General features: G+C 46.4%; 1 protein-coding gene across 1 annotated transcript in view; it reads right to left on the reverse strand.

The window, feature by feature from the left end:
- The window catches only part of LOC123480947 (serine/threonine-protein kinase B-raf-like), a 51,677-nt gene that overhangs the window by 23,542 nt on the left and 5,213 nt on the right, over positions 1-22,922 (reverse strand). The window contains 5 exon segments of the mRNA XM_045216670.1: positions 1,730-1,800; positions 1,802-1,834; positions 12,877-13,054; positions 13,056-13,162; positions 15,268-15,369. Coding sequence (XP_045072605.1) covers positions 1,730-1,800; positions 1,802-1,834; positions 12,877-13,054; positions 13,056-13,162; positions 15,268-15,369 — 491 coding nt within the window.

The raw sequence follows: 22,922 nt of genomic DNA on the forward strand, positions 1-22,922 counted from the left end.
TACTGTGTCCTATACATTGACCTCTCATACTGTGTCCTATACATTGACCTCATACTGTGTCCTATACATTGACCTCATACTGTGTCCTATACATTGACCTCATACTGTGTCCTATACATTGACCTCATACTGTATCCTATACATTGACCTCATACTGTGTCCTATACATTGACCTCATACTGTGTCCTATACATTGACCTCATTCTGTGTCCTATACATTGACCTCATACTGTGTCCTATACATTGACCTCTTATACTGTGTCCTATACATTGACCTCATACCGTGTCCTATACATTGACCTCTCATACTGTGTCCTATACATTGACCTCTCATACCGTGTCCTATACATTGACCTCTCATACCGTGTCCTATACATTGACCTCTTATACTGTGTCCTATACATTGTTCTCTCATACTGTGTCCTATACATTGACCTCTTATACTGTGTCCTATACATTGACCTCTTATACTGTGTCCTATACATTGATCTCATACTGTGTCCTATCCATTGACCTCTTATACTGTGTCCTATACATTGACCTCTTATACTGTGTCCTATACATTGACCTCTTATACTGTGTCCTATACATTGACCTCTTATACTGTGTCCTATACATTGACCTCATACTGTGTCCTATACATTGACCTCATAGTGTGTCCTATACACTGACCTCATACTGTGTCCTATACATTGACCTCATACTGTGTCCTATACATTGACCTCAAACTGTGTCCTATACACTGACCTCATACTGTGTCCTATACATTGACCTCATACTGTGTCCTATACATTGACCTCATACTGTGTCCTATACACTGACCTCATACTGTGTCCTATACACTGACCTCATAGTGTGTCCTATACATTGACCTCATAGTGTGTCCTATACATTGACCTCTCATACTGTGTCCTATACATTGACCTCTCATACTGTGTCCTATAAATTGACCTCAGACTGTGTCCTATACATTGACCTCATACTGTATCCTATACATTGACCTCATACTGTGTCCTATACATTGACCTCATACTGTGTCCTATACATTGACCTCATACTGTGTCCTATACATTGACCTCATACTGTGTCCTATACATTGACCTCTTATACTGTGTCCTATACATTGACCTCTTATACTGTGTCCTATACATTGACCTCTTATACTGTGTCCTATACATTGACCTCTTATACTGTGTCCTATACATTGACCTCTTATACTGTGTCCTATACATTGACCTCTTATACTGTGTCCTATACATTGACCTCTTATACTGTGTCCTATACATTGACCTCTTATACTGTGTCCTATACATTGATCTCATACTGTGTCCTATCCATTGACCTCATACTGTGTCCTATACATTGACCTCATACTGTGTCCTATACATTGACCTCTCATACTGTGTCCTATACATTGACCTCATACTGTGTCCTATACATTGACCTCATACTGTGTCCTATACATTGACCTCATACTGTGTCCTATACATTGACCTCATACTGTGTCCTATACATTGACCTCTCATACTGTGTCCTATACATTGACCTCTTATACTGTGTCCTATACATTGACCTCATACTGTGTCCTATACATTGACCTCATACTGGTATCCACCGTGCTGAAACGATTACCAAGTTGAGCAGGAGCATCAATAGACTGTATGTGGAATGTAAAAAGGCACAAAGTGGAGATTGGATCTTTTGGCCAAGGTATACGTGTGTGTTTTACCCATCCTGTATCCTGTAGACCGCACAGCACTCTGGGATTAGGCCCCTCATCATTAAAGCCTTCTTCAGCGAAGTCTCTGACAGTCATGCCACAGCGGGCTGGGACCTGGGACAGGCAGAGAGGAAACCATACAGTTAGTTATCTGGTCCTGAACAGCAGGACAACAGGACCTGGGACCTGGGACAGGCAGAGAGAAACCATACAGTTAGTTATCTGGTCCTGAACAGCAGGACAACAGGACCTGGGACCTGGGACAGACAGAGAGGAACCATACAGTTAGTTATCTGGTCCTGAACAGTAGGACAACAGGACCTGGGACCTGGGACAGGCAGAGAGGAACCATACAGTTAGTTATCTGGTCCTGAACAGCAGGACAACAGGACCTGGGACAGGCAGAGAGGAACCATACAGTTAGTTATCTGGTCCTGAACAGCAGGACAACAGGACCTGGGACAGGCAGAGAGGAACCATACAGTTAGTTATCTGGTCCTGAACAGCAGGACAACAGGACCTGGGACCTGGGACAGGCAGAGAGGAACCATACAGTTAGTTATCTGGTCCTGAACAGCAGGACAACAGGACCTGGGACCTGGGACAGGCAGAGAGGAACCATACAGTTAGTTATCTGGTCCTGAACAGCAGGACAACAGGACCTGGGACCTGGGACAGACAGAGAGGAACCATACAGTTAGTTATCTGGTCCTGAACAGCCAACAGGACCTGGGACCTGGGACAGGCAGAGAGGAACCATACAGTTAGTTATCTGGTCCTGAACAGCAGGACAACAGGACCTGGGACCTGGGACAGGCAGAGAGGAACCATACAGTTAGTTATCTGGTCCTGAACAGCAGGCCAACAGGACCTGGGACCTGGGACAGGCAGAGAGGAACCATACAGTTAGTTATCTGGTCCTGAACAGCAGGACAACAGGACCTGGGACCTGGGACAGGCAGAGAGGAACCATACAGTTAGTTATCTGGTCCTGAACAGCAGGCCAACAGGACCTGGGACCTGGGACAGGCAGAGAGAGGAACCATACAGTTAGTTATCTGGTCCTGAACAGCAGGCCAACAGGACCTGGGACCTGGGACAGGCAGAGAGGAACCATACAGTTAGTTATCTGGTCCTGAACAGCAGGACAACAGGACCTGGGACCTGGGACAGGCAGAGAGGAACCATACAGTTAGTTATCTGGTCCTGAACAGCAGGCCAACAGGACCTGGGACCTGGGACAGGCAGAGAGGAACCATACAGTTAGTTATCTGGTCCTGAACAGCAGGACAACAGGACCAAGGACCTGGGACCTGGGACAGGCAGAGAGGAACCATACAGTTAGTTATCTGGTCCTGAACAGCAGGACAACAGGACCTGGGACCTGGGACAGGCAGAGAGGAACCATACAGTTAGTTATCTGGTCCTGAACAGCAGGACAACAGGACCTGGGACCTGGGACAGGCAGAGAGGAACCATACAGTTAGTTATCTGGTCCTGAACAGCAGGACAACAGGACCTGGGACCTGGGACAGGCAGAGAGGAACCATACAGTTAGTTATCTGGTCCTGAACAGCAGGCCAACAGGACCTGGGACCTGGGACAGGCAGAGAGGAACCATACAGTTAGTTATCTGGTCCTGAACAGTAGGACAACAGGACCTGGGACCTGGGACAGGCAGAGAGGAACCATACAGTTAGTTATCTGGTCCTGAACAGCAGGACAACAGGACCTGGGACCTGGGACAGGCAGAGAGGAACCATACAGTTAGTTATCTGGTCCTGAACAGCAGGACAACAGGACCTGGGACCTGGGACAGGCAGAGAGGAACCATACAGTTAGTTATCTGGTCCTGAACAGCAGGACAACAGGACCTGGGACCTGGGACAGGCAGAGAGGAACCATACAGTTAGTTATCTGGTCCTGAACAGCAGGACAACAGGACCTGGGACCTGGGACAGGCAGAGAGGAACCATACAGTTAGTTATCTGGTCCTGAACAGCAGGACAACAGGACCTGGGACCTGGGACAGGCAGAGAGGAACCATACAGTTAGTTATCTGGTCCTGAACAGCAGGACAACAGGACCTGGGACCTGGGACAGGCAGAGAGGAACCATACAGTTAGTTATCTGGTCCTGAACAGCAGGACAACAGGACCTGGGACCTGGGACAGGCAGAGAGGAACCATACAGTTAGTTATCTGGTCCTGAACAGCAGGACAACAGGACCTGGGACCTGGGACAGACAGAGAGGAACCATACAGTTAGTTATCTGCTCCTGAACAGCAGGACAACAGGACCTGGGACCTGGGACAGACAGAGAGGAACCATACAGTTAGTTATCTGGTCCTGAACAGCAGGACAACAGGACCTGGGACCTGGGACCTGGGACAGGCAGAGAGGAACCATACAGTTAGTTATCTGGTACTGAACAGCAGGACAACAGGACCTGGGACCTGGGACAGGCAGAGAGGAACCATACAGTTAGTTATCTGGTCCTGAACAGCCAACAGGACCTGGGACCTGGGACAGGCAGAGAGGAACCATACAGTTAGTTATCTGGTCCTGAACAGCAGGACAACAGGACCTGGGACCTGGGACAGGCAGAGCATTAGTTCCCCAGTCCATTCACTGATACAGCGGTCTGGCCCGCATTAGTTCCCCAGTCCATTCACTGATACAGCGGTCTGGCCTGCATTAGTTCCCCAGTCCATTCACTGATACAGCGGTCTGGCCCGCATTAGTTCCCCAGTCCATTCACTGATACAGCGGTCTGGCCCGCATTAGTTCCCCAGTCCATTCACTGATACAGCGGTCTGGCCCGCATTAGTTCCCCAGTCCATTCACTGATACAGCGGTCTGGCCCGCATTAGTTCCCCAGTCCATTCACTGATACAGCGGTCTGGCCCGCATTAGTTCCCCAGTCCATTCACTGATACAGCGGTCTGGCCTGCATTAGTTCCCCAGTCCATTCACTGATACAGCGGTCTGGCCCGCATTAGTTCCCCAGTCCATTCCCCGATACAGCGGTCTGGCCTGCATTAGTTCCCCAGTCCATTCCCTGATACAGCGGTCTGGCCCGCATTAGTTCCCCAGTCCATTCCCTGATACAGCGGTCTGGCCCGCATTAGTTCCCCAGTCCATTCCCTGATACAGCGGTCTGGCCCGTATTAGTTCCCCAGTCCATTCCCTGATACAGCGGTCTGGCCCGCATTAGTTCCCCAGTCCATTCCCTGATACAGCGGTCTGGCCCGCATTAGTTCCCCAGTCCATTCCCTGATACAGCGGTCTGGCCTGCATTAGTTCCCCAGTCCATTCACTGATACAGCGGTCTGGCCCGCATTAGTTCCCCAGTCCATTCCCTGATACAGCGGTCTGGCCCGTATTAGTTCCCCAGTCCATTCCCTGATACAGCGGTCTGGCCCGCATTAGTTCCCCAGTCCATTCCCTGATACAGCGGTCTGGCCCGCGATAGTTCCCCAGTCCATTCCCTGATACAGCGGTCTGGCCTGCATTAGTTCCCCAGTCCATTCCCTGATACAGCGGTCTGGCCTGCATTAGTTCCCCAGTCCATTCCCTGATACAGTGGTCTGGCCCGTATTAGTTCCCCAGTCCATTCACTGATACAGCGGTCTGGCCTGCATTAGTTCCCCAGTCCATTCCTGATACAGCGGTCTGGCCCGCATTAGTTCCCCAGTCCATTCCCCTGATACAGCGGTCTGGCCTGCATTAGTTCCCCAGTCCATTCCCTGATACAGCGGTCTGGCCCGAATTAGTTCCCCAGTCCATTCCCTGATACAGCGGTCTGGCCTGCATTAGTTCCCCAGTCCATTCCCTGATACAGTGGTCTGGCCCGTATTAGTTCCCCAGTCCATTCCCTGATACAGTGGTCTGGCCCGTATTAGTTCCCCAGTCCATTCACTGATACAGCGGTCTGGCCTGCATTAGTTCCCCAGTCCATTCCTGATACAGCGGTCTGGCCCGCATTAGTTCCCCAGTCCATTCCCTGATACAGCGGTCTGGCCTGCATTAGTTCCCCAGTCCATTCCTGATACAGCGGTCTGGCCCGAATTAGTTCCCCAGTCCATTCCCTGATACAGCGGTCTGGCCCGCATTAGTTCCCCAGTCCATTCCCTGATACAGCGGTCTGGCCCGCATTAGTTCCCCAGTCCATTCCCTGATACAGCGGTCTGGCCTGCATTAGTTCCCCAGTCCATTCACTGATACAGCGGTATGGCCCGCATTAGTTCCCCAGTCCATTCACTGATACAGCGGTCTGGCCCGCATTAGTTCCCCAGTCCATTCCCTGATACAGCGGTCTGGCCCGCATTAGTTCCCCAGTCCATTCCCTGATACAGCGGTCTGGCCCGCATTAGTTCCCCAGTCCCCCACTCATGCTGCACAGACGTTAACACACTTGAATAACGCAACACGGTATGAAGAAATGTTGAAACTGTCCATACAGGCTAGAACACTTTTACAATGCAAGAAGATATACGGAAGTCCTACATGGAAGGGATCTGTGGAACCATGAAATCATCTAAAATAAGCTGAATAACTCAATGCGTGACACCCTCCTATTGAATAATATGCATCCACCTGTACTGTGAACAGACCTAGGCTACATCTTCATTTACCCAGTTTATCAATACAGATTCAACTTTCAAATAAATGATTACCATTGTGTAGTTGTGTAGTTTGTTTTTACCAATCTAAGTCAGATCGATTGTAAAATGGATTCAATGCATGCATACATGGCTGTCTCTAAATGATTGACTCCCGAGTGGCGCGGTGGTCTAAGGCTGTGCCACTAGAGATCCTGGTTCGAATCCAGGCTCTGTCGCAGCTGGCACACAATTGGCCCAGCGTCGTCCAAGGTAGGGGAGGGTTTGGCCGGCAGGGTTGTGGGTTCGTTTCCCACGGGGGGCCCAGTATGAAAAATGTATGCACTCACTAACTGTAAGTCGCTCTGGATAAGAGCGTCTGCTAAATGACTAACATATAAAATGTAAATAAATGTTCATATGTAGCGACACTGAACTCAGATGCCCAGCGGTTGAACAGAGCAGTAGCTGAGTTGATCTGTCTGGATCCAAGTGGCATTCTGGGACTTTGGTTCATAAGCCTTTTCTTTTATGGTATCGAGTACCGTGATGGTATCGAGTACCGTGATGTTACCGAGTACCGTGATGGTATCGAGTACCGTGATGGTATCGAGTACCGTGATGTTACCGAGTACCGTGATGTTACCGAGTACCGTGATGTTACCGAGCATTGTCATACTAAACCTGGTATCCGTATATCAAAAAGTTAAAATTCTAGTATCGTGACAACACCACTCTGCATTAGTTAATGGTGACGTTGAAGCGTGAACGGCGACAGTGTTGTTGGCCACAGCACTTCAGTAGAGCACCAGGCTCCTTCTACCCAAGACCACAGTCTGGGCTCTATCACACATCTGTGGTTACTAATTGTCAATGTGCAAATAGCCTAGTGTCACAACCCTACGTCATTAGGGTCCTGTAGCTTAAGTCGTTTGTCCTTTAAAGGTACACCCTTATGTAGCGTGACACTTCTAATGAAGACTTGGACTTCTGGTGAAAGCACAACAGGGATACTAAAGGTACATTACAACACAGGGGAGGTTGGTGTTGTAATTATGGCAAAAGGCTCCGGGTTTTTAACTGACGTAACATACGATGAAGAAATGCATCAATGCAATAAATAGTGAAACAATTACAGACGTAGGGTATATGTTGCCACCGGCACAGCAGGACAGAGACCTAGACCATCTCTCCCTAACTATTGTCTAATACATCATCATCATCATCATCATCATCACAGGACAGACCATCTCTCCCTAACTATTGTCTAATATCATCATCATCATCACAGGACAGGCCATCTCTCCCTAACTATTGTCTAATATCATCATCATCATCATCATCATCACAGGACAGACCATCTCTCCCTAACTATTGTCTAATATCATCATCATCATCATCACAGGACAGACCATGTCTCCCTAACTATTGGCTAATATCATCATCATCATCACAGGACAGACCATCTCTCCCTAACTATTGTCTAATATCATCATCATCATCACAGGACAGACCATCTCTCCCTAACTATTGTCTAATATCATCATCATCATCATCATTCTGGGACTTTGGTTCATAAGCCTTTTCTTTTTTGGTATCGAAGTACCGTGATGGTATCGAAAGTACCGTGATGGTATCGAGTACCGGATGGTACGAGTACCGTGATGTTACCGAGTACCGTGATGTTACGAGTACCGTGATGTTACCGAGCATTGTCATACTAAACCTGGTATCTGTATATCAAAAAGTTAAAATTCTGGTATCGTGACAACACCACTCTGCATTAGTTAATGGTGACGTTGAAGCGTGAACGGCGACAGTGTTGTTGGCCACAGCACTTCAGTAGAGCACCAGGCTACTTCTACCCAAGACCACAGTCAGGGCTCTATCACACATCTGTGCTTACTAATTGTCAATGTGCAAATAGCCTAGTGTCACAACCCTACGTCATTAAGGTCCTGTAGCTTAAGTCGTTTGTCCTTTAAAAGGTACACCCTTATGTAGAGTGACACTTCTAATGAAGACTTGGCCTTCTGGTGAAAGCACAACAGGGATACTAAAGGTACATTACAACACAGGGGAGGTTGGTGTTGTAATTATGGCAAAAAGGCTCCGGGTTTTTAATTGACGTAACATACGATGAAGAAATGCATCAATGCAATAAATAGTGAAACAATTACAGACGTAGAGTATATGTGGCCACCGGCACAGCAGGACAGAGACCTAGACCATCTCTCCCTAACTATTGGTCTAATATCATCATCATCATCATCATCATCATCACAGGACAGACCATCTCTCCCTAACTATTGTCTAATATCATCATCATCATCATCATCATCATCATCATCATCATCATCATCACAGGACAGTCCATCTCTCCCTAACTATTGTCTAATATCATCATCATCATCATCACAGGACAGGCCATCTCTCCCTAACTATTGTCTAATATCATCATCATCATCATCATCACAGGACAGACCATCTCTCCCTAACTATTGTCTAATATCATCATCATCATCATCATTCTGGGACTTTGGTTCATAAGCCTTTTCTTTTTTGGTATCGAGTACCGTGATGGTATCGAGTACCGTGATGGTATCGAGTACCGTGATGGTATCGAGTACCGTGATGTTACCGAGTACCGTGATGTTACGGAGTACCGTGATGTTACCGAGCATTGTCATACTAAACCTGGTATCCGTATCAAAAAGTTAAAATTCTGGTATCGTGACAACACCACTCTGCATTAGTTAATGGTGACGTTGAAGCGTGAACGGCGACAGTGTTGTTGGCCACAGCACTTCAGTAGAGCACCAGGCTACTTCTACCCAAGACCACAGTCAGGGCTCTATCACACATCTGTGGTTACTAATTGTCAATGTGCAAATAGCCTAGTGTCACAACCCTACGTCATTAGGGTCCTGTAGCTTAAGTCGTTTGTCCTTTAAAAGGTACACCCTTATGTAGCGTGACACTTCTAATGAAGACTTGGACTTCTGGTGAAAGCACAACAGGGATACTAAAGGTACATTACAACACAGGGGAGGTTGGTGTTGTAATTATGGCAAAAGGCTCCGGGTTTTTAACTGACGTAACATACGATGAAGAAATGCATCAATGCAATAAATAGTGAAACAATTACAGAGGTAGGGTATATGTGGCCACCGGTACAGCAGGACAGAGACCTAGACCATGTCTCCCTAACTATTGGCTAATATAATCATCATCATCATCATCATCATCATCATCATCATCATCACAGGACAGACCATCTCTCCCTAACTATTGTCTAATATCATCATCATCATCATCATCATCATCACAGGACAGACCATCTCTCCCTAACTATTGTCTAATATCATCATCATCATCATCATCATCACAGGACAGACCATCTCTCCCTAACTATTGTCTAATATCATCATCATCATCATCACAGGACAGGCCATCTCTCCCTAACTATTGTCTAATATCATCATCATCATCATCATCACAGGACAGACCATCTCTCCCTAACTATTGTCTAATATCATCATCATCATCATCATCACAGGACAGACCATCTCTCCCTAACTATTGTCTAATATCATCATCATCATCATCACAGGACAGACCATGTCTCCCTAACTATTGGCTAATATCATCATCATCATCACAGGACAGACCATCTCTCCCTAACTATTGTCTAATATCATCATCATCATCACAGGACAGACCATCTCTCCCTAACTATTGTCTAATATCATCATCATCATCACAGGACAGACCATCTCTCCCTAACTATTGTCTAATATCATCATCATCATCATCATCATCACAGGACAGACCATCTCTCCCTAACTATTGTCTAATATCATCATCATCATCATCATTCTGGGACTTTGGTTCATAAGCCTTTCTTTTTGGTATCGAGTACCGTGATGGTATCGAGTACCGTGATGGTATCAGTACCGTGATGGTACGAGTACCGTGATGTTACCGGAGTACCGTGATGTTACCGAGTACCGTGATGTTACCGAGTACCGTGATGTTACCGAGCCTTGTCATACTAAACCTGGTATCCGTATATCAAAAAGTTAAAATTCTAGTATCGTGACAACACCACTCTGCATTAGTTAATTGTCACGTTGAAGCGTGAACGGCGACAGTGTTGTTGGCCACAGCACTTCAGTAGAGCACCAGGCTCCTTCTACCCAAGACCACAGTCTGGGCTCTATCACACATCTGTGGTTACTAATTGTCAATGTGCAAATAGCCTAGTGTCACAACCCTACGTCATTAAGGTCCTGTAGCTTAAGTCGTTTGTCCTTTAAAAGGTACACCCTTATGTAGAGTGACACTTCTAATGAAGACTTGGACTTCTGGTGAAAGCACAACAGGGATACTAAAGGTACATTACAACACAGGGGAGGTTGGTGTTGTAATTATGGCGAAAGGCTCCGGGTTTTTAACTGACGTAACATACGATGAAGAAATGCATCAATGCAATAAATAGTGAAAAAATTACAGAAGTAGGGTATATGTGGCCACCGGTACAGCAGGACAGAGACCTAGACCATCTCTCCCTAACTATTGGTCTAATATCATCATCATCATCATCATCACAGGACAGACCATCTCTCCCTAACTATTGTCTAATATCATCATCATCATCATCATCATCATCATCATCATCACAGGACAGACCATCTCTCCCTAACTGTTGTCTAATATCATCATCATCATCATCATCACAGGACAGACCATCTCTCCCTAACTATTGTCTAATATCATCATCATCATCATCATCACAGGACAGACCATCTCTCCCTAACTGTTGTCTAATATCATCATCATCATCATCATCACAGGACAGACCATCTCTCCCTAACTATTGTCTAATATCATCATCATCATCATCATCACAGGACAGACCATCTCTCCCTAACTGTTGTCTAATATCATCATCATCATCATCATCATCATCATCACAGGACAGACCATCTCTCCCTAACTATTGGCTAATATCATCATCATCATCATCATCATCATCATCATCACAGGACAGACCATCTCTCCCTAACTGTTGTCTAATATCATCATCATCATCATCATCACAGGACAGACCATCTCTCCCTAACTATTGTCTAATATCATCATCATCATCATCATCATCATCATCATCACAGGACAGACCATCTCTCCCTAACTGTTGTCTAATATCATCATCATCATCATCATCATCATCATCACAGGACAGACCATCTCTCCCTAACTATTGTCTAATATCATCATCATCATCATCATCACAGGACAGACCATCTCTCCCTAACTGTTGTCTAATATCATCATCATCATCATCATCATCACAGGACAGACCATCTCTCCCTAACTATTGTCTAATATCATCATCATCATCATCATCATCATCATCACAGGACAGACCATCTCTCCCTAACTATTGTCTAATATCATCATCATCATCATCACAGGACAGACCATCTCTCCCTAACTATTGCCTAATATCATCATCATCATCATCATCACCACCACAGGACAGGCCATCTCTCCCTAACTATTGTCTAATATCATCATCATCATCATCATCACAGGACAGACCATCTCTCCCTAACTATTGTCTAATATCATCATCATCATCATCACAGGACAGACCATCTCTCCCTAACTATTGTCTAATATCATCTTCATCATCATCACAGGACAGACCATCTCTCCCTAACTAACAACCATCAGCATCTCATAATGCCTATTGTCTAGGATTGTTCTGGAGACCTCAAACTGCCACAGAGTAGCATGATTACAACTTCATAACCTGATACACATGTTTTCCTTCCAACTAATATAAACAAAGAATAGCATAAGATACTCCAACCCTTCACCTGTAACTCAAAGCCACCCTAACCCCTCCCAAAGCCACCTACCCTCCCAAAGCCACCCTTACCCCTCCCAAAGCCACCAATACCCCTAACCCCTCCCAAAGCCACCCTTACCCTCCCAAAGCCACCCTAACCCTCCCAAAGCCACCCCTACCCTCCCAAAGCCACCCTACCCCTCCTCCCAAAGCCACCCTTACCCCTCCCAAAGCCACCCTAACCCCTCCCAAAGCCACCCTAACCCCTCCCAAAGCCACCCTAACCCCTCCCAAAGCCACCCTAACCCTCCCAAAGCCACCCTAACCCCTCCCAAAGCCACCCTAACTCCTCCCAAAGCCACCCTTACCCCTCCCAAAGCCACCCTTACCTCTCCCCTCCCAAAGCCACCCTAACCCCTCCCCAAAGCCACCCTAACTCCTCCCAAAGCCACCCTTACCCCTCCCAAAGCCACCCTTACCTCTCCCCTCCCAAAGCCACCTTACCTCTCCCCTCCCAAAGCCATCCTTACCTCTCCCCCCTCCCAAAGCCATCCTAACCCCTCCCAAAGCCACCCTAACCCTCCCAAAGCCACCCTGACCCCTCCCAAAGCCACCCTGACCCCTCCCAAAGCCACCCTGACCCCTCCCAAAGCGAATGCCAAGTGGTATATGTATTATAACCAACCCCTACTCACCACGGTCCGCTGTTTGTTGGGCAGGAACACCCTGACGATGGGTTTCTGAGGGGAGCGGGGGTTGGCACGTCCGTCGTAGGGGTCTGGAGGACAGCCAGGGGAGTTGGTGGCGGAGGGGAGGAGGGCCTGGGCGCCCGGATCCCCCAAAACAGCTCGTACCCCATCCAGGAGGGAAGGGGGGCGTAGGGGAGGAGGAGTAGAAGTCTGTCCCGTTCCCCATGGCTTCCAGGAGCTGCTGTTCCCTCTGCTGCAGAGCATCAAGCTTACTGGTGTACTCCTCATAGGCCTACAGAGAGAATACACACATTATATATACAGTTAACTGGTGTACTCCTCATTAGGCCTAAAGAGAGAATACACACATTATATATACAGTTAACTGGGTGTACTCCTCATTAGGCCTAAAGAGAGAATACACACATTATATATATAGTTAACTGGGTGTACTCCTCATTAGGCCTGCAGAGAGAATACACACATTATATATACAGTTAACTGGTGTACTCCTCATTAGGGGCCTAAAGAGAGAATACACACATTATATATACAGTTAACTGGTGTACTCTCATTAGGCCTAAAGAGAGAATACACACATTATATATAACAGTTAACTGGTGTACTCCTCATTAGGCCTAAAGAGAGAATACACACATTATATATACAGTTAACTGGGTGTAATCCCTCATTAGGCCTGCAGAGAGAATACACACATTATACATACATTACCAGTCAAATGTTTGGAGGTTACATTCTCCTCAGTAACTCACCTCCAGATATATGGGACGGGGGGTTACATTCTCCTCAGTAACTCACCTCCCAGATATATGGACGGGGGTTACATTCTCCTCAGTAACTCACCTCCAGATATATGGACGGGGGGTTACATTCTCCTCAGTAACTCACCTCCAGATATATGGACGGGGGGTTACATTCTCCTCAGTAACTCACCTCCAGATATAGGGACGGGGGTTACATTCTCCTCAGTAACTCACCTCCAGATATATGGGACGGGGGGGTTACATTCTCCTCAGTAACTCACCTCCAGATATATGGACGGGGGTTACATTCTCCTCAGTAACTCACCTCCAGATATATGGACGGGGGTTACATTCTCCCTCAGTAACTCACCTCCAGATATATGGACGGGGTTACATTCTCCTCACAGTGTAACTCACCTCCAGATATATGGACGGGGGTTACATTCTCTCAGTAACTCACCTCCAGATATATGGACGGGGGGGTTACATTCTCCTCAGTAACTCACCTCCAGATATATGGACGGGGGGTTACATTCTCCTCAGTAACTCACCTCCAGATATATGGGACGGGGGTTACATTCTCCTCAGTAACTCACCTCCAGATATATGGACGGGGGTTACATTCTCCTCAGTAACTCACCTCCAGATATATGGACGGGGGGGTTACATTCACCTAGTAACTCACCTCCAGATATATGGACGGGGGGTTACATTCTCCTCAGTAACTCACCTCCCAGATATATGGACGGGGTTACATTCTCCTCAGTAACTCACCTCCAGATATATGGACGGGGGTTACATTCTCCTCAGTAACTCACCTCCAGATATATGGACGGGGGTTACATTCTCCTCAGTAACTCACCTCCAGATATATGGACGGGGGGTTACATTCTCCTCAGTAACTCACCTCCAGATATATGGACGGGGTTACATTCTCTCAGTAACTCACCTCCAGATATATGGACGGGGGGTTACATTCTCCTCACAGTGTAACTCACCTCCAGATATATGGACGGGGGGTTACATTCTCCTCACAGTGTAACTCACCTCCAGATATATGGACGGGGGGTTACATTCTCCTCACAGTGTAACTCACCTCCAGATATATGGACGGGGGTTACATTCTCCTCAGTAACTCACCTCCAGATATATGGACGGGGGGTTACATTCTCCTCAGTAACTCACCTCCAGATATATGGACGGGGGGTTACATTCTCCTCAGTAACTCACCTCCAGATATATGGACGGGGGGGTTACATTCTCTCAGTAACTCACCTCCAGATATATGGACGGGGGTTACATTCTCCTCAGTAACTCACCTCCAGATATATGGACGGGGTTACATTCTCCTCAGTAACTCACCTCCAGATATATGGGACGGGGGAGGTTACATTCTCCTCAGTAACTCACCTCCAGATATATGGACGGGGTTACATTCTCCTCAGTAACTCACCTCCAGATATATGGACGGGGGTTACATTCTCTCAGTAACTCACCTCCAGATATATGGACGGGGGTTACATTCTCTCAGTAACTCACCTCCAGATATATGGACGGGGGGTTACATTCTCCTCAGTAACTCACCTCCAGATATATGGACGGGGGGTTACATTCTCCTCACAGTGTAACTCACCTCCAGATATATGGACGGGGGGTTACATTCTCCTCCAAACTTGTCCAGCAGTGCCTCTAAGTGCTCCTGTGTCAGCTTGATCATCTGTTTGATATTCCAGATCTATAGACACACACACACACACACACACACACACACACACACGTTAGTTATGAACTACACAACACACAGTTATAGAGCCTAATTGCATTGACTGAAATGGTGACATTAGACATTGCAGAGGCATAGCATGTCTCAGTCCCAAATGGCACCCTATTCCCTATATAGTGCACTACTTTAGACCAGAGAATGGCACCCTATTCCCTATATAGTGCACTACTTTAGACCAGAGAATGACACCCTATTCCCTATATAGTGCACTACTTTAGACCAGATAATGGCACCCTATTCCCTATATAGTGCACTACTTTAGACCAGAGAATGGCACCCTATTCCCATATAGTGCACTACTTTAGACCAGAGAATGACACCCTATTCCCTATATAGTGCACTACTTTAGACCAGAGAATGGCACCCTATTCCCTATATAGTGCACTACTTTAGACCAGAGAATGGCACCCTATTCCCATATAATGCACTACTTTAGACCAGAGAATGGCACCCTATTCCTATATAGTGCACTACTTTAGACCAGAGAATGGCACCTATTCCCTATATAGTGCACTACTTTAGACCAGAGAATGGCACCCTATTCCTATATAGTGCACTACTTTAGACCAGAGAATGGCACCCTATTCCCTATAGTGCAACTACTTTAGACCAGAGAATGGCACCTATTCCCTATATAGTGCACTACTTTAGACCAGAGAATGGCACCCTATTCCCTATGTAGTGCACTACTTTAGACCAGAGAATGGCACCCTATTCCCTATATAGTACTACTTTAGACCAGAGAATGGCACCCTATTCCCTATATAGTGCACTACTTTAGACCAGAGAATGGCACCCTATTCCCATATAGTGCACTACTTTAGACCAGAGAATGACACCCTATTCCCTATGTAGTGCACTACTTTAGACCAGAGAATGGCACCCTATTCCCATATAGTGCACTACTTTAGACCAGAGAATGGCACCCTATTCCCTATATAGTGCACTACTTTAGACCAGAGAATGGCACCCTATTCCCTATATAGTGCACTACTTTAGACCAGAGAATGGCACCCTATTCCCTATGTAGTGCACTACTTTAGACCAGAGAATGGCACCCTATTCCCTATGTAGTGCACTACTTTAGACCAGAGAATGGTACCCTATTCCCTACGTAGTGCACTCCTTTTGACCAGAGCCCTATGGTCCCTGGTGGAGAGTAGTGCACTAGGCTAAACAAGGGGATAGGGTGCCATTATGGATGCATACATTTGACACTAGTATTTGAAGCCGTAGCTACATGTTGTTCTTACTATTCGCTGCATCCCCAACTTCCCAACTAACTGTCAAAATTAAAATTCACAACTCCCTTCCCAACTGACTGTCAAAATAAAAAATCACAACTCCCTTCCCAACTGACTGTCAAAATAAAAAATCACAACTCCCTTCCCAACTGACTGTCAACATTTTAATCACAACTCCCTTCCCAACTGACTGTCAACATTTTAATCACAACTCCCTTCCCAACTGACTGTCAACATTTTAATCACAACTCCCTTCCCAACTGACTGTCAACATTTTAATCACAACTCCCTTCCCAACTGACTGTCAAAATTAAAAATCACAACTCCCTTCCCAACTGACTGTCAACATTTTAATCACAACTCCCTTCCCAACTGACTGTCAAAATTAAAAATCACGACTCCCTTCCCAACTGACTGTCAACATTAAAAATCACAACTCCCTTCCCAACTGACTGTCAACATTTTAATCACAACTCCCTTCCCAACTGACTGTCAAAATTAAAAATCACAACTCCCTTCCCAACTGACTGTCAACATTAAAAATCACAACTCCCTTCCCAACTGACTGTCAACATTTTAATCACAACTCCCTTCCCAACTGACTGTCAAAATTAAAAATCACAACTCCCTTCCCAACTGACTGTCAACATTTTAATCACAACTCCCTTCCCAACTGACTGTCAAAATAAAAAATCACAACTCCTTCCCAACTGACTGTCAACATTTTTAATCACAACTCCCTTCCCAACTGACTGTCAACATTTTAATCACAACTCCCTTCCCAACTGACTGTCAACATTTTAATCACAACTCCCTTCCCAACTGACTGTCAACATTTTAATCACAACTCCCTTCCCAACTGACTGTCAAAATTAAAAATCACAACTCCCTTCCCAACTGACTGTCAACATTTTAATCACAACTCCCTTCCCAACTGACTGTCAAAATTAAAAATCACAACTCCCTTCCCAACTGACTGTCAACATTAAAAATCACAACTCCCTTCCCAACTGACTGTCAACATTTTAATCACAACTCCCTTCCCAACTGACTGTCAACATTTTAATCACAACTCCCTTCCCAACTGACTGTCAAAATTAAAAAGCACTACTCCCTTCCCAACTGACTGTCAACATTAAAAATCACAACTCCCTTCCCAACTGACTGTCAACATTTTAATCACAACTCCCTTCCCAACTGACTGTCAAAATAAAAAATCACAACTCCCTTCCCAACTGACTGTCAACATTTTAATCACAACTCCCTTCCCAACTGACTGTCAACATTTTAATCACAACTCCCTTCCCAACTGACTGTCAACATTAAAAATCACAACTCCCTTCCCAACTGACTGTCAACATTTTAATCACAACTCCCTTCCCAACTGACTGTCAACATTTTAATCACAACTCCCTTCCCAACTGACTGTCAAAATTAAAAAGCACTACTCCCTTCCCAACTGACTGTCAACATTAAAAATCACAACTCCCTTCCCAACTGACTGTCAACATTTTAATCACAACTCCTTCCCAACTGACTGTCAAAATAAAAAATCACAACTCCCTTCCCAACTGACTGTCAACATTTTAATCACAACTCCCTTCCCAACTGACTGTCAACATTTTAATCACAACTCCCTTCCCAACTGACTGTCAACATTTTAATCACAACTCCCTTCCCAACTGACTGTCAACATTTTAATCACAACTCCCTTCCCAACTGACTGTCAAAATTAAAAATCACAACTCCCTTCCCAACTGACTGTCAACATTTTAATCACAACTCCCTTCCCAACTGACTGTCAAAATTAAAAATCACAACTCCCTTCCCAACTGACTGTCAACATTAAAAATCACAACTCCCTTCCCAACTGACTGTCAACATTTTAATCACAACTCCCTTCCCAACTGACTGTCAAAATAAAAATCAAGCAACTCCCTTCCCAACTGACTGTCAACATTTTAATCACAACTCCCTCCCAACTGACTGTCAACATTTTAATCACAACTCCCTTCCCAACTGACTGTCAAAATTTAAAAAGCACTACTCCCTTCCCAACTGACTGTCAACATTAAAAATCACAACTCCCTTCCCAACTGACTGTCAACATTTTAATCACAACTCCCTTCCCAACTGACTGTCAAAATAAAAAATCACAACTCCCTTCCCAACTGACTGTCAACATTTTAATCACAACTCCCTTCCCAACTGACTGTCAACATTTTAATCACAACTCCCTTCCCAAATGACTGTCAACATTTTAATCACAACTCCCTTCCCAACTGACTGTCAACATTTTAATCACAACTCCTTCCCAACTGACTGTCAAAATAAAAAATCACAACTCCCTTCCCAACTGACTGTCAACATTTTAATCACAACTCCCCTTCCCAACTGACTGTCAACATTTTTAATCACAACTCCCTTCCCAACTGACTGTCAAAATTAAAAATCACAACTCCTTCCCAACTGACTGTCAACATTAAAAATCACAACTCCTTCCCAACTGACTGTCAACATTTTAATCACAACTCCCTTCCCAACTGACTGTCAAAATTAAAAATCACAACTCCCTTCCCAACTGACTGTCAACATTTTAATCACAACTCCCTTCCCAACTGACTGTCAACATTTTAATCACAACTCCCTTCCCAACTGACTGTCAACATTTTAATCACAACTCCCTTCCCAACTGACTGTCAACATTTTAATCACAACTCCCTTCCCAACTGACTGTCAAAATTAAAAATCACAACTCCCTTCCCAACTGACTGTCAACATTAAAATCACAACTCCCTTCCCAACTGACTGTCAACATTAAAACACAACTCATTTCTCTCAACAAGGTGGGGCCGTGACACCAGCAGAGACACCAGTTCTTATATCATAACCATCAGTTTAGCAATAAGAAATAAAACATACATATCCTAATAAAATGACACATTCATTTAGCAGCATAGAAGAGTGGGTTAGACCAGGACCCAAATGGCACCACACTTCCCTACATAGTGCACTACTTCTGGCCAGAGAATGGCACCCTATTCCCTATATAGTGCACTACTTTTGGCCAGAGAATGGCACCCTATTCCCTACATAGTGCACTACTTCTGGCCAGGGCTCACAGGGAAGCAGCTCAGACAGCAGTCTTCCCTTCTTGTGCCTCCCTCGTCCCCCCTCCCTGTGAGGGACTGTCACGATGATGTCCAAGAGAGGCACCAGGGACTGTCACGATGATGCCCAAGAGAGGCACCAGGGACTGTCACGATGATGTCCAAGAGAGGCACCAGGGACTGTCACGATGATGCCCAAGAGAGGCACCAGGGACTGTCACGATGATGTCCAAGAGAGGCACCAGGGACTGTCACGATGATGCCCAAGAGAGGCACCAGGGACTGTCACGATGATGCCCAAGAGAGGCACCAGGGACTGTCACGATGATGCCCAAGAGAGGCACCAGGGACTGTCACGATGATGCCCAAGAGAGGCACCAGGGACTGTCACGATGATGCCCAAGAGAGGCACCAGGGACTGTCACGATGATGTCCAAGAGAGGCACCAGGGACTGTCACGATGATGTCCAAGAGAGGCACCAGGGACTGTCACGATGATGTCCAAGAGAGGCACCAGGGACTGTCACAATGATGTCCAAGAGAGGCACCAGGGACTGTCACGATGATGCCCAAGAGAGGCACCAGGGACTGTCACGATGATGTCCAAGAGAGGCACCAGGGACTGTCACGATGATGCCCAAGAGAGGCACCAGGGACTGTCACGATGATGTCCAAGAGAGGCACCAGGGCGTTCCTTCACACTCCTCAGCAAGGTGCGAGCTGCCTCATCATGGGAACATATTTGTCCTGTTTCATACATGTACAAGTGCACCCTGGGAGAGTGGGGTCATGGCCAGGGTGATTCTCCTCTACACCCTGGGTGAGTGGGGTCATAGCCAGGGTGATTCTCCTCTACACCCTGGGAGAGTGGGGTCATGGCCAGGGTGATTCTCATCTACACCCTGGGAGAGTGGGGTCATGGCCAGGGTGATTCTCCTCTACACCCTGGGTGAGTGGGGTCATGGCCAGGGTGATTCTCGTCTACACCCTGGGAGAGTGGGGTCATGGCCAGGGTGATTCTCCTCTACAGCCTGGGAGAGTGGGGTCATGGCCAGGGTGATTCTCCTCTACACCCTGGGTGAGTGGGGTCATGGCCAGGGTGATTCTCCTCTACACCCTGGGTGAGTGGGGTCATGGCCAGGGTGATTCTCCTCTACACCCTGGGAGGGTGGGGTCATGGCCAGGGTGATTCTCCTCTACACCCTGGGAGAGTGGGGTCATGGCCAGGGTGATTCTCGTCTACACCCTGGGTGAGTGGGGTCATGGCCAGGGTGATTCAGCCATGGCTTCCCACAACCACCACCGGACAAGACGCATGGACCAGGACTTGTCTGTGTATAGACAGTATACCACCATTACCATGACGATATACAAACCAATTCCTCTCCAGGGGCTTCAGTTAGCAATTGTGAGAAAATGCTTCATAAACCAGTGTCCCTACCGTGGGCCATGGATCCCAAAATAACCAGTCACAGAAACCTTCACTATGACTGGTTAAATGCATGGAAGCATCTGTGCATCCAGAGAGTAGGCCTCAGATATGCCCCCGTTGCCCTCAGATATTCAGTACATTAGGGCTGTCTACAGATATGTCCCCCGTTGCCCTCAGATATTCAGTACATTAGGGCTGTCTACAGATATGCCCCCGTTGCCCTCAGATATTCAGTACATTAGGGCTGTCTACAGATATGTCCCCGTTGCCCTCAGATATTCAGTACATTAGGGCTGTCTACAGATATGCCCCCGTTGCCCTCAGATATTCAGTACATTAGGGCTGTCTCACAGATATGCCCCGTTGCCCTCAGATATTCAGTACATTAGGGCTGTCTACAGATATGTCCCCCGTTGCCCTCAGATATTCAGTACATTAGGGCTGTCTACAGATATGTCCCCCGTTGCCCTCAGATATTCAGTACATTAGGGCTGTCTACAGATATGTCCCCGTTGCCCTCAGATATTCAGTACATTGGGGCTGTCTACAGATATGCCCCCGTTGCCCTCAGATATTCAGTACATTAGGGCTGTCTACAGATATGTCCCCGTTGCCCTCAGATATTCAGTACATTAGGGCTGTCTACAGATATGTCCCCGTTGCCCTCAGATATTCAGTACATTAGGGCTGTCTACAGATATGTCCCCGTTGCCCTCAGATATTCAGTACATTAGGGCTGTCTACAGATATGTCCCCGTTGCCCTCAGATATTCAGTACATTAGGGCTGTCTACAGATATGTCCCCGTTGCCCTCAGATATTCAGTACATTAGGCTGTCTACAGATATGTCCCCGTTGCCCTCAGATATTCAGGTACATTAGGGCTGTCTACAGATATGCCCCCGTTGCCCCTCAGATATTCAGTACATTGGGGCTGTCTAAAGATATGTCCCCGTTGCCCTCAGATATTCAGTACATTAGGGCTGTCTACAGATATGTCCCGTTGCCCTCAGATATTCAGTACATTGGGGCTGTCTACAGATATGCCCCCGTTGCCCTCAGATATTCAGTACATTGGGGCTGTCTACAGATATGCCCCCGTTGCCCTCAGATATTCAGTACATTAGGGCTGTCTACAGATATGCCTCCGTTGCCCTCAGATATTCAGGACATTAGGGCTGTCTACAGATATGTCCCCGTTGCCCTCAGATATTCAGTACATTAGGGCTGTCTACAGATATGCCTCCGTTGCCCTCAGATATTCAGTACATTAGGGCTGTCCACAGATATGCCCCCGTTGCCCTCAGATATTCAGTGACATTAGGCTGTCTATAGATATCTCCCCGTTGCACTCAGATATTCAGTACATTAGGGCTGTCTACAGATATGCCTCCGTTGCCCTCAGATATTCAGTACATTAGGGCTGTCTACAGATATGTCCCCCGTTGCCCTCAGATATTCAGTACATTGGGGCTGTCTACAGATATGGCCCCGTTGCCCTCAGATATTCAGTACATTAGGGCTGTCTACAGATATGTCCCCGTTGCCCTCAGATATTCAGTACATTAGGGCTGTCTACAGATATGCCCCCGTTGCCCTCAGATATTCAGTACATTGGGGCTGTCTTGAAAAGCCAAACCAATTCCTTTCTAGCCTTTCAGGGGGTCTCATTGAAATGATCAAATGCTACATAAGTTTGATACTTTGATCAATCTGGAGT

This window comes from Coregonus clupeaformis, unplaced genomic scaffold (genome assembly GCF_020615455.1).
Source record: "Coregonus clupeaformis isolate EN_2021a unplaced genomic scaffold, ASM2061545v1 scaf0771, whole genome shotgun sequence".
NCBI lineage: Eukaryota > Metazoa > Chordata > Actinopteri > Salmoniformes > Salmonidae > Coregonus > Coregonus clupeaformis.